Raw genomic sequence first — 16,911 nt, forward strand, 5'->3', positions numbered from 1 at the left:
TACCAGCAATGTCCAAACATGCAGTTCTAGCTATAATTATTGAACTTGTGTATTTTAGTTATTTATACCCTTATTGTTTTTCATTTATTCCCCCCCCCGAGTTGTTTATGGATATGTTTAATAATTTAAACAGAAAACTCATTGTGACTCTTATCTAATCCATCGGACCAAGTTGTAGGCGACACTATGGTTCCATTGGTGTCCATATACTTAAGACTCCTGCCTTCAAATGTTCCAAAGTAGGTAAATGCCTGGAACCTGTTATCCTTGGAGGACCATAACACAGGTGTTGAACGCATCCTGCGTGTATGTAAAAGGTGTCAACAGTCTTGAATTTTCAGAGACAGTCTCAGCTACTGAGTTTATGTCCAAGCTGTTGGCTTGCCTAGCATATGCCCTTGTTTTGGGGATTGCTAGCAGAACTGGGTGTAAACACAGAATCTTGGTGAGAGGAAGAAGGAGAAAAAATATGAGGGCTATAATATGGGGATATAATCTTTAATTATGGGGAAACAGCTTATTGATCCAAGAAGGAATCTGACTGCCGTTTTGGGGTCAAGAAGGAATTTTTTTCCCTGGTTAGTGCAAAATTGGAAAGAGCGAAACCGGGGTTTTTTGCCTTCTTTTGGATCAACAGCAACAAATTAACAGATATAGGAAAGGCTGAACTTGATGGACGCATGTCTTTTTTCAGCCTATGTAACTATGTAACTATGAGGGCTGTAGAAGGAACCAATTGCTCTGCTTCCTCGCTAAATGACCAGGAACTAACATGACATTTAGGACCTAGGCTTGATGACACCCAAGCCAGTTAAAGTAGCAAAATGACATAAGGAATGAATTGTAGAGCATTTTGTTGTTGCTGATAGTATTAATTCCATGTGGGCATATCATACCACTGTGTACGGCCACAAGGATTCATGAACACCTGCACCTGTTATTATCATGCTATTGCTGAATCGTTGATTTAAAATTGCTAGAGAGACCCATTTTTATCCTCTCCATGCATATTCCGTGCCCATTTCCAGACTGGGGTACTTAATAAATTAGTACTGAATACCAAATACTTAATGAAAATAGGGTATCCACCAAAATAATGCAGCATCCAGCACTGTCCAGACCCGTGCTACGCATGTACGATGGATTTTGCCATATGGCCACCTTCGTATTACCATACCTGGGAATGTAGTGAATTAAATTTTTTCCTTGTTATACCTATGAAAAATGGCATCTTAAAAACTGTCGCTTAAGCTTGTTTTTTTTTGATAAGTAATTATATGTACCTTCTTCTAAGGGCACAAATATACACGTAAGGATGAAAAAGGTCAGATTTTGTTGAGATGTTCATTAAAACACATATCGTACATTTTTTATCCAGTGGAATCTGCTACCAATTTTGTTGTATTCCCAGAGGTCTGTTCTTACAGAAAAAGCATACTTTTTATAGGCTTATAAACTAGACAGATTTACCTTTTTAATACATCTTGTTCAAAGACCTTATAAAGCCCAACATCTTTTTACTCATCTATAACCTTACTCCGTTTTACTAGCTACATGACCTGGTTGAGCGTCTGAGCCTGCTGTGAGTCCTAGGATTTCACATCAAATCGTGAGCCCTCTGTAAGCTGTGTTGGGGGTCCCTGCTAATCATGTCTGCTTGCAGTTCCATGTTTGGCCACCAGAGTGTCAAGTGTAACAAGAGCTTTAGACTGCATTTTACACCCTGACGGTATCAGTTCTGTGCTCTTCTTATGCAGTTCATTTTAACAAATATGCATTGGACATCACAGGATTTTCCATACAGAGAAGAGCCTTGTTAGTCTTGCCATCATCATCTTCAGTTTTTGAGACACTATATTATTGGGCCTCCAGCTTCGTCTTGCCCCGGGGCAGAATGGCACAAGCCCTCCTCTGTGTAAGAGGAACCATAGATTTAGGATAGCTTTATGTCTATCCCATGCATGTTTAAATTCCCTCACTCTATTAGCCTCTACCACTTGTACTTATGTAGGACAGGGATCATCTGCAACTGGACAGGACTCCTAAAAATCAAGTCAAATTTATACAGTTCTGTACATGTACAATAAAAAAAATGGTTGCATTTAGGTTTTTTTTGTATTTTAGTTTTTCCTTTTGTGGTTTCTTGGTGTAGCCTTGGCTCTGTAAAACGCCAGATGTACTGTTATGAAATCTCTCTATGGTTCATGTAAAAATCAACAGGTGTATATTGGATGTGTATATCGGGTATGTCACAATTTGGTTGTATTTATCACTATGGGATTGCATGTTAACCTGTGGTGTTATCCAGAATTGAATTGTATGTTTTATTATTATTTTATGGAGAAGCAGCAAGGGCAAATCCCCAGAAATCATTTTTTCAATAATATATTTTCCATTTGCATAGTTTTGAAGAGGAATGTGTTGGCCGCGTTTACCCTCTCAAGGCAATCTGCTTACAGAAAATGTGTCCTTTTAATGTTATCTCATTGCAGATGGAAATTCTGGCCATGTGAACTGTTTGTTGTGCTCTAAGCTTGGTTTGGCAGAGGAAAGAAGCAGGTTCTCCAAGTGACCTTAGTTGTCCTTGTTACTTGCTAATAACAATTGATATATATATTCATCAATTCGTATAAATGAACACAAAATGAGAATGGACCCCTAACAAAAACGTACCACACTTCATTGTTTTTTCACTCACTCTCACTCACTCTTACTCACATTCTCATTCACACTCTCTCACGCTCTGTCTTTCTACCTTCTCTGCCGGGAGGCCTGGTTCACAGAAAAGCAGACGAAGAACAAGAAGAGGCAAGAGAAGAAGCGGAGCTGTGGGAAAGGACGCGGTCGGCGGCGAAGGTAGTGAGACAATGCGAGAGCAGGAGAGAGAGTGAATGAGAGCATGAGAGAGAACTTGTGTGTGAGAGAGCACGAGAGAATGTTAGAGATCATGAGTGAGGTGAGTGACAACAAATTTTGTTTACAAATGGAAAAAGCTCTCCGAATTTCACTCAAAATGAAGCGGGAAAGCAAAACGAATGGACCAAAAACAAAAGGAAAAATTTGTCCAAATCATTTTTGTTACATTTGCACATAGTCCAACATGAGTGCATGGGTAAGTTTTCCATGTGTTTGTCATACTATGTACACGCTAAAATGTACTGTAAGACAGTCCAGCTATCATATGCACTTGATAGCTGTGTGGTCCCTTTTAAGTTTTCATGGTGTCTCTTGCAAGTGTATCAGGCGATTATGCAGAATCCCATCATATGCATTTACCCCTTCCCCCACCCCACAGCTAAATGCCATGCAGGTCATGTGTTTGTCCAAACTAATCTCCATGCCTGTGATACACTTACAGCCACTATTGGTGGGGATCCATTTTTGTATGCACAGAAAGCTCTCCTATTGATTAAAATGGGAGCACTTACCTGCCACTGATTGGTTACTTCAAACAACCAATCAGTGGCAAGAAACAAAAGGTCAAGGAGGAGGAGAGCAGCTGCACAACTGTCCCTTTAAGCCTTCAATGTCTCAGGAACCAACATGATAAATACTTCTTTACTTAAAAAAGGTTTGTTTTGTAGACAGCTTTGAATAGCGACTAATCTTCATTGTCATGATACAACTTCAAGATCCAAACACCCACTATGTATTACAAATACACTGTATGTGATGTGTTAATCAGTCCCTAGTTCTGTCTGTTCAGCTGTAACCTTTTGAACTGTAATGTTATCCATATCGGGACAGCACTTCCTATAGATAGTACATGTAGGCATATTCATGGGTCTTCAGTCTGTGAATTTCCACAACTTCCTTCCTTTCTTTCATATTGTTTTTTTGTATTCCCTTTCTCTCTCTCTCTCTCTCTCTCTATATATATTTAAATATATTTATGGTTATAGTATACAACCTAAAATTATTATCATTCTTTAGTATCATGTAGGGTGCAATTTATTTGAAAACTACTGCTTTTGCAACTTTTTAAGTTTAAAAAAATAAGTAAAATATGCAATTTATTGTATAATATTATCATTCTTTTCCATAATGGGGCTGGCATTAACAGAGCATTGTTTTCTGTGTGTCGTTCCTGTCTCCAATGGTCATCTATCAAAGTGTATAATGTGCACAAGAACTGTGGATTAAGCAAAAATGCTGGCATGTTAGATGTTAATGCCTCTTTAAGCGAAAGCCCCCAACAGGCATCCATAGGAAATCTTCTGACATCATTGAAGTTCGCAGAAATCAGAAAATCATAGGATGTAGTCTTAGTAGAATTAGGAATTGTTAGAGGATAACACAATGGTGAGTAAAGAATTAAGATGGAAGAGGGGGTTGTTTATTATTGCATGGAATCAGTTGGATACTCAGGTTGGAAAATTGATTAAATAAGCTTTGGGTGGTTCCGTCACACTATATGACCATATTTATATTGCTTGGCCCGCCACTATGTCAAAGTACCCCAAGTTTGTTGAGTCTTATGTAAGATTTCATAGCTATATTGCTTACCAAGGGGCTTAATCAGTGGGACTGCACTGTATGTTAACACAAATGAGACTCTCAAGCAACTTACAGTCTTCTCTGGACATCATTAATGAGCCACCCATGTGGCAGAAGGGGCTAAAGTTTGGTCAGTACCTGGAAACCAAAAAAATAATGAATAATGTGCATACCCAGTAAACGCCATTCAAAAAACAACTAAGGCATACATATTGGGGAATCCCATCTCATTGAGTTTTGTGAATACCCATGTATTCACTGGGTATGCACAAAATACTGTCTTTGTTTTATTATTATTATCTTTTATTTATATAGCGCCAACAGTTTACGCAGCGCTTAATACAATACATAAATTCAAGGGATATGACAAGGCAAGAATTGACAGACTAAGACAAACCGATACATTTGGTGGAGAGAGCCCGGCTCGCAAGCTTACAATCTAGAGGAGTTTTATGAAGTCTTTAGTACTTTTTAGATAAATGCTGCTTGTGTTTTGGGGTTGTTGTGCAATGTAAAGTTAACCGCTCTCATCAGACATTGAAAGGTTAATGAATACCCATCTGTTTATGATAATAATTGCATAATGCTTATCTCTCATGAGTTCCTAGAAGCCATGAACCTTCTTGTGTTTTCTACAATGTCAGATTGATACACTTTGTGGGTCTCATGCATGTTCGATAACCTTCTGATCGCACATTTATCAGGACATTTTTATTTTTTATGTTCTGTTAGAAGATCACAAGATTGAAAGAAAAGAGAATTCTTTTTTTTTATTCCACCGGATACTTCCAAGAGTGCGTGATCTCCCTGTGATGGATAGTGAACACCTGACAATTGTGTGTGTGTGTAACAGTCTTGAAGACATTAGTTTATTCCCCGATGAACAATGGAGATTGCTCTCCTGCAGATAACTCTTTGTACTAAGTTGTGTTTTGTCAAAAACAAAATTGACTGATTGCCTTGGGCCATGCACATAGATTATTTCAAAGGGCTCCGACATACATGTATAATATTACAACAATAAACATTGGCCTACAATCATTAAAGCGGTTTTCAAGGGACGCTTTACTATCCTAAACTGCTTCACCAAACAAGAATGCACTTTAAAGTACTTAATATGTACTTTAATATGCATTCATGACTTTGTAAAAAATAAATCAACAAAATGGCACTTACTTTCTGAAAGTGCCCAAGTTTGCAACTTTCGCTGGTTTTGGCTGATGAAATCAATAGGAGCCCAATTCCGCTAACAAGGGGGTTTCATTCGACCCCCTGGAACTCTCATGAGAGCCATTTAGAGGTTACATCCAGCTGTATTCATGCGCATATGGAGGCAAGAGTATGCTTTTAAGTTGTATGAGATATTGTTGGCGATTAACTAGCGCTCTCCTTGGATAATAGTTATTTTTGGTATGTGGTGATTATATTTGGTTAAAAGGTGTGATCGTGATTATTAGATAAAATGTAGGATCCTTCAACGAGTATGAAACCTCTGTATGATATATATGTGGTTGGATTCCAGGCTCTCAATGGGCCAATGCTCAGCGGACCGCTGGTCAACAGTCCCCCTCTGCAGCGGCAGATCAGGTGCAGCAATGTGTGGCCAACGGCTGGCTATGCCCAGACGCACGTCATATGAGCATACAATGCGATGTGTGGCCTGCCAAATCCAGCCGTCGGCAGCATTCACGTCATGAGGCTGCTGCCGAACCTTCAAATGCCAGGGGCGCTTATTATGCCCAATCCAGCCCTGCTGAAGTCTATTACCAGAGAAATCTGGTAGTTATCCTTGTAATAGAACACCAGTTGTACCATAGACTGCAATACAAAAATGAATAAAAATTCTAAATGAAGGATTTATAATTTATTATAATTTAGAATTATGATTTATTACAATTTATAAAGATTTATAATGTATTATAATGTATAATGCTAAGAAATCAGATGGCCCTCTATAAAATGTAATGATATATATAATAATCTAGCCTGTGATCTTCTTTTGATGAGCAGAGATACTTAGTGTTGTTCTGCAGAGAACATAGCTGTCCAGATCATATCAGTGAAGACTGCACACCTAATCCAGTAAGACTAAACTTATCCAAGCATTCTGTCTACTGCAGTGTACGGCGTCCATTCTAAAGAAATCTGATGATTCGGATATCATGTGCAGCCTGTGCTGTGAACTTAAGTTATGTTATTGGAGTTTATTCACTAAAGTAGGGGATTGCGGGGGGGGGGATTGCGGGGGGGGGTTGCAGACTTCAGTTTAAGGTCATACCTTTTATTGAGCCAACACAGAAATAGATGAAAAGTCACATAGGCTCCTCAGGGACCTCAGAGATCTCTTCCTCGGATCTGAAGAAGAGTCATGGAAAACGTATCCCGCTAGGAGGGCTGATCTGACCCTCCATAATGCACAGGTATATCAAGGAGGTGACTTTCAAATTGTTTTCATTAATTATGCATTCACTGAGCACGTAGAAGAAGTCAAATCGTAATGCATAGCGAAGTCGGTCATTTGAAACCACAAACTCTCTTGTGGACGACTGCTTTAAATAATAAACAAGTATTTTAAGCATTTTGTATACATTGCGTCTTTCAATATTAATACGAAAAGGTTATGGTTTGTTGTTTGGCCGTCGTACAGGTGGAAATATTGGTCTCTGCAGCTACTGTCAGAAAATCAATTAATTGTATTTAAGTGATTTTAAAACCGGAATATCAATAGTATAGATGAGACTAAAAGACCAGTATTGATTAAACCTTAAATGTCCCGAGCGCTCTTTCATTGCGGTACATGGCTTATGAGATGGCCAAATGGCTCTTAGCTTCTGTCCGATTCTATGTGAACACTGAAAAAAGTTGAAAATAAAGTTAAGCTGTTCCTTCTTAAGACTTCAAAACGTTGCAAACAAATATCTAAACTTTTCCATCCCCAGACATTGGTCTATTTGCTATTATATGCTGCTGCGAGTATTTTTTATATATATTTGCACTTGGAGCTTAAAGCAGATCATGAAAAAGTTAGAAGAAAGTGAAGTTGTGTACATGGGACTTTCTCTGCTCTGGACTGAAACAATTTGTGCGAAATTAAATATCTTAAATTGTCTTTATAGTCATTCTTTGTTATATCTGAGGTGTATAAAAGGGTTTATTATACCAATCCATTGTCATTATTTCAATTACTAGCAGAACATTTCAGCACTATATTATTGACTAGTACCGATGGAGGGCTCATCTCAGGTGGGGCCGTTCTGCAGAACGAAGTAGTCTTCATTGTTTGCTTAGAACTCGAGTAGAACAAGGAACCAGATCCATACCATCACAGGGAAGGAAGTTAGTTTGGTCAGGTGATGTTTGTAAGTCTTTCTAGTCTTGCCAAACTACCAGCTCGAGTATGAGCCAAAGGTTTTCTCTGTGTAAGTGGCTGACAACATGTTATTACCCACTGTTAGAGTAAAAAAATAATAATATTGGAATTACTTATTTTTTTCCTTCTTGGACAGGATTTATGCGGGAATCATTCATGTGATACCCTGGGAATGGCAGACGTTGGAACCATATGCTCTCCCGAACGCAGCTGTGCAGTAATTGAGGATGACGGCCTCCATGCAGCTTTCACTGTCGCTCACGAAATTGGTATGTTGCGCTTTTTTTCTGTTCTCTAGCCAAATCAAACACTTTAAACAGCTGCATTAGTAACCAAAATACTCTTCAATGACTTCCAGGTTGAGGCAGTTTCGTATATTAACAAGGGGATTAAAGTGTATACATATGGGGTTTTCTAACATTACATGGGGAGAGCCACTGAATAGTGCACGGGACTCTATGAGGGGCATGGAAATTGGAGGGTAAGCCTTCTATATTATTATCATTAAGTAAAGGGAAATACTATACCTGTACCATTAGGTATAAACCTCATCTTGTCATTAAATAAAATCGTTTATACCAACATATGTGAAATAAGATGAGCGGCTAGCCTAACTTTTCAAATGTCTCATATGATCTTCGGAAATTATGTGACATTTCACTGGAAGTGCAACCATTTGTACTCGGGTCTGAGTTCACAAACCTCATGTCTTAACTTATAAAGTAGGCTTGCCGAAAGTCCATAAAGCAAGTTCATGTGTTGAGTCTTACTGAGGTTTACATTGCAAAATAATCCAGGATAGAACTCTGTCCATTCTGATGAGTTCACACCAGGAAAGTTAGAAAGATATTTGGTAAAAATTACTTATGCTTTGAAAAAACCCTAGGCATGCTGACCTCTGGACAATGGGCGGTCCCTAAACCCATTGAAAACAATGTATTTTGTGCCCGTACACGTACGGGCTTTGTCATTAAGGGGTTAATACGGAAGAAGTAAAATATTCACAGTAGAAGATGCTACAAGTCGCAATTTGACAACCTCTGCACAGACCTGCGTACATCAGTGATTCAGGATGTGTATGATTTCTTTTCAAATGACGAAAAGATACATAATGGGGCTTATTCACTAAACCATGAGTAATAAGTTCATCTTGCCACAATAACAATGCGTAAAAAGCATGCATTTTCATTCTGTAAGAAGGGCAGAGTTGGCCTTGCTTGATGCATAACTGTATACATGCATAGGGAGGCTTTTATGAAGACGCGAGTAAGAATCATGCAGAACCAGCCCAAACATTATGGTAGGCTGGATCTTTATAATATATAATTAAATCAATGAGATAAAGTGTTTCATCTCAGCCCATTTGGGTACATAATGAAAAATCCCAACCCAGCTGCTATGCACCTCGGTCCAAATCCTCTCATCTAACCCATGAAGCCCATGCTGCATGACTCACTTGAAGTACATTTATTACATAGTAATATAAATTTTGCATAATATTATGTATACATTCATTTAGATAACATGTATGTTTTGACTAATATGTTATCTGATACATTAGAACATTATTACGGTCGCCAACATTGATTGAACGTGAAAACATTAGCTTTCAAAGTGAGCATCATATTACTACAAAAAAAATTAAAGGAGAAAAAAAAAAAAAAGAAAATATTATTCCGTGTTCTTGGCAGGAAAAAACAACACGAGGAAACTGATTTTGAAACTGCCAACTTGAAAACTACTTATGAGCACTTGCCAAATCAAAAGAGAGTTTGCTTTTGGAATCTCGGTTCAGCAGTTCAAACCTCTTTAAATAGCAGCAGAATCATGCGTTGTAGAGTTTGGATTTTTAAACTGATTAATCACATTTCTTCTGATGTATTCTGCAACTAATTAAAGTGAATGACTTGTCTTTACATTGGAGCCTTGATGGCAACGCTCATTCATTTTGTGCAAAGTTCAAGTCTACAGTATAAATGTCACAGCACTATTTTAGTAGAAGAATCACTGGCACAATCTGGGACAGTATCTGTTTTAGACGTAAATACACGGACAGAGTTGCTTATCCAAATCGAGATTTATGGTGGTTTGGTGGCAGGGTCAAGCCTGGTCATAGGGTAGGGAAGCTGGCAGGGAGGGCAGGAGAACAATTGTTGGGTGACTACTTAAAAACTTTATCATGTGTTTTACTAGATGTCTAGACTAACCAGGGCTTTTTTTGAGTTCAATTTCAGTGTTTTCAGCAAGACTAGGTAAGTTGTCTTCCAAAATGTGTCTTTGAGCTGCTTTATTAATGGATCATCTGGCTGTAGTTGCCCCACATCCTGGATTTTGCCGTTCTACTCCTGCCGTAGAGTTGCCAACATAGAATACTACAATACTATGCTCTGTTGATCAATATAAAGTGTTCTTGCCAGTTGACAGGTCCACTTTAAAATAGATTTGATTATACATACATTTAATATAGTCTTGTAAATTCCATAGAAGACCATTTAAAATGCTAGCAAGCACACATATATGAAGATCAAAGGGTGTAAGCATGGGGATGCATAGATATTTACATATTGGACGTAAGGTAATTTGAGTTAACATGGATATTCTTATCGGCTTCCACAGACTGAAATGCTCCTCAGTATTTCTATCTTATTTCTTTTGTTTGTTTTTTTTTGTCTAGAATGTCCTTCCTAAGCTCTTGGGGTTCAGTATCTAATCCTCGCCAATGAGTGACGTGACTAATCAGTGGCTGACTGGCATGTGTCCAAGTGTTGTAGGTCCTAAACTGAAGACAATAAAGTATTACAACTGTGATGTCCCTGAGTTGGCTCAGGGATGATAATAATTTCCTGAAGTTCACAGGCAGGAAATTAAAGGCGTACTTTTTCTTGTGGTGCGTTCCCAGGTCAACAATATCAATAGACGCTGCCTGGGATTGTTTTTTTTCCGTGAAGACTATAGTGGAACTTGGCATACGGCAGAGTTATCACTCAGGTACTATGGCGGTACAATTTTAGTACAGACATTTAACTTGTCGATACCACTCTACTGCACCTGGTGGATCACTGGAGGCTTCACTGTACTCATAGGAAAAGACTGCAAAATAAGATGAATAATTGAAGACCGTTGTAATGTAATCTGCAATGTAGGTCTTGGCAATGTCACTGCGCTCCACCGAGTAGACCGTTGGAGGATTCAGTATTGTTAAGGAAAAATCTTTCGGGAGAAAATAAGTGGGGGTTTGTATAAAGAGATATTCCTGGGGCAAAGCGATGAGCGTCGTAGAGTCAGTAACCTTCTCATCTGACATTGTGAGAACCGAATGTGTCAGTGATAAAGGCCATAGACAGTGATAGAGCATGGCATCACACTCTGACCTCGTTATGTAGAGCCAATTATCTCCGACCTGCAGTGCCCTTTAACGGACTTTTACATATATATATATATATATATATATATGTGCTGGACCTCTGACTTCAGGACATTGATCACAGCAGACAGCCAGGGTTACACGTACCCCACTGTTGACACTGTCCAAATCAATTAGGCCATTGGAATACTAAACCAATGCAATGCTTTAGTCATCACTTTGTACCAGAGCTTTATTCATAAAAAAAAACACACAAATATGTATTATAAAAGGAAATATTTATTTACAAAGCAGACTTTCAGAAGATCCCAGGCCTGGCTTGGTAGCACTGTCAACTAATAAAGGGATTCATTCTGCACTCGTCTAGATTAATGTCCTTCTATGCGGGTTATAATTAAGAAGGAAGGCATACAAATGGGAGCGAGAATCTTGGATAAATCATGTAGACAGAATGGATTTAAATACAAAATTGGACAAAGTTTTTAATTTGTTTACAGCTTTTTATTACCTACTATCTTATTATCCTTGTCTTTCAAACTATACTTTTTCATTTTCCACTAGATTATATATTAAAACTTAAATTGTTGCAATTTATAACATATATGTTTAGACATCTTATTCATATTTTTTATGTTTTTCTTGGAACATTTACAATTTTGTAGAGGAATGGATTATATTTCAGTATTTTTTTCATGATGATGATGATGATGACAATGATGATGACAAGGATGATGATGATGATGATTATTATTATTTTTATTATTATTATTCTATATAACTATACTGGGTAACATTCTGCCAAGTTGCAAATTTATTTATTGAACAAAGCAAAGTAAGGCCACACACAGATATATTTGAATTTTAAAAAAAAATAATAAGATTTAAAGAAAAATAAAATATAATAATAATAGAAATTAGCCTTTAACAGTTTGATCGTATAAATTTAGCCTAAATGTTGGTTCTAATGGGAAAGTTGCCATGAAGTTTGACCTTATATATATTGATTTTCTACCATTTTCATCCACCACGAGAAGCAGGAAGCCTTTGCAGAAGTGGTTCTGTTATACACATCTCATATATATAGCTTGACTTCCATTTCCCTGCATACATTAGGATTGTATATCTTCTAACAGCCGGTATTAAGAGATGTTTATTCCCTGGAAATCCTAGCTAATCCTTACATCTTTAATATAGTGCATTTAAATAATACACATTTAAAAATGTGTGTGCCTAATGTATTATTTATTTTGTTATTTATATTTTTTGGTGGTTTGTCTGACTTTCATATGCTTTGAGCTCCCAGCTTCCTAGTAATACCTACTCGGCTGGAAAGGTTACGATTAATATTCTAGCCAGGGGCATGAGAATGCACTACCACCCCCTAGAATGGGCTTTTAATTGAGGGGTTCAATGTCATCTATAATTATTTATTATAAAGCAGCGCATACAATGGCGTATTAACCCCTAATGGTTGACCTCCCATCCAATGCTGACACCCCACTGATTTTAGCCCACAGGGATTAAGTTTTTTTATTATTATTATTATTTTATTATTTTTTTTTGAACTGCCAATTGAATAAAATTGCTTCGATTCTAGCGGCAGCCGGGAGGCTATGGTTTCGCAGAGCAGTAATAAGCCCCATTTAGTGATATAGATAATGAACATCGTGTACATAATAACTGCGTCTACACTGGGTGACTTTTAACGACCGTGAATTTGGCAGCAGACGGATCCCTGTGCAGATGGTGTATTATCACTTTGATGATATCCAATGTAAAAATATTATAGTTGCAGTAAATGTGTACAGGATGTTCAAGGCTAACGTAGGAAAATAAAACTTAAACAAAATTGTTACAACTTCCCCCTTGCGGTTGATTCTGAACAATATGCGTGCCAGAGGAGTGAGCGTGGCCCGTTATTCTCTATTGCCTGGAGTGGTAAAACATATTAAAGTGCGCTAATATTGATTTCAATAATAGACTGACATTGCCGAAGAGGGGTTAACCAAAAACCGATCACTTGTTTGAATTGGGTTAAAAGGGACATCCGGAAATAAGTGGAAAATGAAAGGGTTAAGTGAATTATTTAATTCACGAGCATTCTGTAAAGTGTTAGTTTCCTCTTCCAACCCTCTCAGCAGTGCTTACATTCCTCTTAATTATTAAACCCATTTAGAATGTCGCTGCTGTTTAACCCCCTAAAAAAATGTCATTGTCGTGCCAAGATTGTATAGGCTTTTTTTATTTATTTTTTTGATAAGCCTTTTATCTGATACTTAATTTTCGTTTCCATGCCTTTAACCCTTTAACTGCCAGAAAGGCAGGGATATCCATTCTATGTCTATATAGGAGTATGTGTTTGTATACTCAGCGTTGCAGTTCGTTTGCATATGTGATATTTCGGTGTTTGTTAACGAAGCACGTCATTCTCATTATACAGGTTTATAATAGTCACTTTGTTAAATGCCGCCATGTTTCTTTATTCTTGCGTGCTTTTATCAAACACTAATTCCTATACCAGGTTCTACTTGAGTGTATTATCGAATGCATTGAGTGCAGGAGGATGATACAGAACTATATCTACTAAAATAAATGTTTATGAAGAGCTATTTTGGTGTAATTTGCCAAAGGTAACATATTAAGTAGCACCATTCTATTTGGGGCTATTGTGATTATTTTACAATTAGAACTAGGCTGCAGAATTGCTCTTTATTAATCTGTCATACGGATCCTAGGCAGCTTGGCTGTGCGTGACAGCTAGAGAATCTAACAAGAAATATGAGCGATCGTCAAAAGGATAATGTAGCTGTCAAGTTAAAATGTGATATTCACTAACAATGTAACGTGTACGGTCATATAAACCTGCTTGTATATCTGCCCAAGGTATTCTCATGTATGATGCGGCCATAAGGGATGATCATCTTATTTAGATAGCTTCGTCATGGATGTACAATCCACACATCAGACACTCTCACCCCACACCAATAAATTACTCATATCCAGGCCGGGACTGGCTATTGGGCAAACCTGGCAACTGCAAGGTGGGATGGTGCCCAATGGCACCTTTCACTTCATTGGCGCTAGTGTGTCAATAAGCACATCTTATAGTGTCTGGCCACCAGCTTAACCCCTTAATGACAAAGCCCGTACATATATGGGCACAAAATACATTGTGTTCAATGGGTTTTGGGACCACCCATTGTCCTTAAGGGGTTAATATATATGGCCGAATGCTGCAAAAAAGATTTTTGGCCCCTGGCCTTAAAGAAACAGGGCTGATTTTAATTCCCAGTCTTGCCCTGCATGCTAGAATTATCACAGCCCACTAAGTACAGATTTGTATGATGCTTATATGCTACAGCATAGGAATGACAACTGGTACATGACACCAACATGTAGTGATACATATTGTCATGCCCTGATCCTTCAGATCACCAGAAATATTAGAGAAGGGGGTGGGTTAAGAAAAAGACACAACCAGACAGAGATGTTTGTTTTTCAGTCAATGGTACATTTGAACATAATATGTTGATTTTTTTAATGGTGTTTATTATAGACACAGTATGTTTTGTTTATTATACGTTTTTTGGCACCGTAAGCAGCTTGCGGCTCATGCGCAGAGCGAGCGTGTGGATATGGTGCATTATGTAAGTTATGCATATTTGCTCACCAAGTTGCTTTCTGAAAGTGTCATGGACATGCAATCAAAAACATTTGCACTGTGATATTTTTAAGCATTTGGTAGGGCCAACAAAATAAAAATTTTTGTTAATACAAGCACGGCTAAAAACAATTCTGTTCTGAATTGAAAAAGGTGATAACTTGACAATGCTTTATGAATCGCACGGAGGTGAAATTGTCACCTTCATACTATTGTTTCTATCTTGTTAAAGCTTATCCATCACAGACTTAGAACTCATCAAGTGCATTGGAAACCTCATGGATTCAGAGCAGGATTGTTTTAAGAACTGACCCTATTGTTGTAAGCGTATTTCATCTTTGCCGGCTGTGCTGTGTACGGCGGAGGCTTTTGTCACTTCTTGCTCGCTGTACGTTTGCCAGAAATTCTTGTGTGGCCTAATCTTCAAATTATAATTGGCTGACCTGACTTCCCCTTTAGCTCGAGGCATTTGTGGCTGCGAAGAAGCCATTGTGGGCCCTGCACATTGTATTTCCATACCCATCTGAATGAAACGAGGAAGTCTGCGGAGGGCCTTATGACCTTTCTGCTCTCATGCGGATAGTAAAATTAGTGAAAAAAAAATAAGTTAGATGATCTGAAATCCAAGCAAGATGTTCAGCCAAAACGTTAGGAAGTGCCGCAGACACAACATTATCTCTGCTTCAGTTCTGCTGTGGTTTTTCTTTCTTTTTTTTTTTATTGCTTCTGCTGATCTATGTAAAAGTTTAACCCCAGTGAACGATAGATTAAACATGACTTTGTTTTGAAAGCTGTAACATATCCTGATACATTTTACCCTTCAAGTTTTTCTTCAGTCAAAGGTTGTTGGCAGATTCGACTTGGCGGGAAAGGGAAGGATATTTTCTTTGATATTTCTATAATTATTATTATTATTGCAAATTACATGCAAGCCCGTCAATGTCATTGCAACATTTTGTGGTCACATATTTGAGGGATTCTTAAATAAACTCAAAATTTGTTTATCAGCTTCTGGCTTAACCTGTAATAAATGGAAGAAGAGAATTTGATGGGAGTCGAGTGAACTTTTTTCATGGTTAGAAAACTTTATCTGGAAATAAAAGTGAGAAAGACAAGAAAGCAACATTACTTATTTTTGAATTTTTCAACCTTTGACAGGTACATCACTTGGAAGACCAATATGTGTAGAAGGTTAATTATTTTTTCAGGTAATAGTTCTTCATGCTTGGCTGAGAAAATCAGTGTATAATTTATAATTTTTTTCTGATTAAAATAATACCAGATCACAATTAACTCTAGATTAATATGAGCTAAGCTTCGGCTGGTATTCAGGAGAAGACCGGGGCAAGAAGGTCAAGGAGGAGCCAAGATGCAGGCAATAGCAAGGCCTATGTCTGTATCCCCACGACGCAGAAGGCACAGACAGAACCAGGCTGTCAGCAATGGATTCCTCTTGACGGGACTGCGACTAGGCTGTGGCTGGATGGCTCTCGGACAGGGGGCTGAGGCTGGATAGCCCTCGGACAGGGCACTAAGGCCGGATAGCCCTCAGACAAGGCATTGAGGCTGGATAGCCCTCGGACAGGGCGCTGAAACTAGATATACTTGACAGGGCTATGGGGCTGGATAGCCCTGGGAGAGGGTGCTGTGGCCGGATAGTCCTCGGACAGGGCGCTGAGGCCGGATAGCCCTCGGACAGGGCTCTGAGGCTGGATAGCCCTCGGAGAGGGTGCTGTGGCCGGATAGCCCTCGGACAGGGCGCTGAGGCTAGATATCCCTCGACAGGGCGCTGAGGCCGGATAGCCCTCGGACAGGTCATTGAGGCTGGATACCCCTCGGACAAGGAGCTGAGGCTGGATAGCCCTCAGACAGGGCAAACAGCAGGCTACCAACAAGATGCTGCTAACGATAACAGTATAGGGCCAAAGACAGAGTTACAACTGAAATCTGCAACTACAAAGGCCCTGAAAGATGTAAAAAGCAGGTAAAGCAGCAGATGCTGAGGTATTCGAGGCCCAG

At 38.6% G+C, this 16,911-nt stretch overlaps 1 protein-coding gene across 1 annotated transcript in view; it reads left to right on the plus strand.

Annotated features, from left to right (window-relative positions):
- Positions 1 to 16,911, plus strand: part of ADAMTS5 (ADAM metallopeptidase with thrombospondin type 1 motif 5) — a 44,677-nt gene that overhangs the window by 11,272 nt on the left and 16,494 nt on the right. Inside the window, exon 2 of the mRNA XM_053454567.1 lies at positions 8,004 to 8,136. Within this exon, the coding sequence (XP_053310542.1) occupies positions 8,004 to 8,136 (133 nt within the window). The remainder of the gene's footprint in view (positions 1 to 8,003; positions 8,137 to 16,911) is intronic.

Source organism: Spea bombifrons, chromosome 2 (assembly GCF_027358695.1).
Source record: "Spea bombifrons isolate aSpeBom1 chromosome 2, aSpeBom1.2.pri, whole genome shotgun sequence".
NCBI lineage: Eukaryota > Metazoa > Chordata > Amphibia > Anura > Pelobatidae > Spea > Spea bombifrons.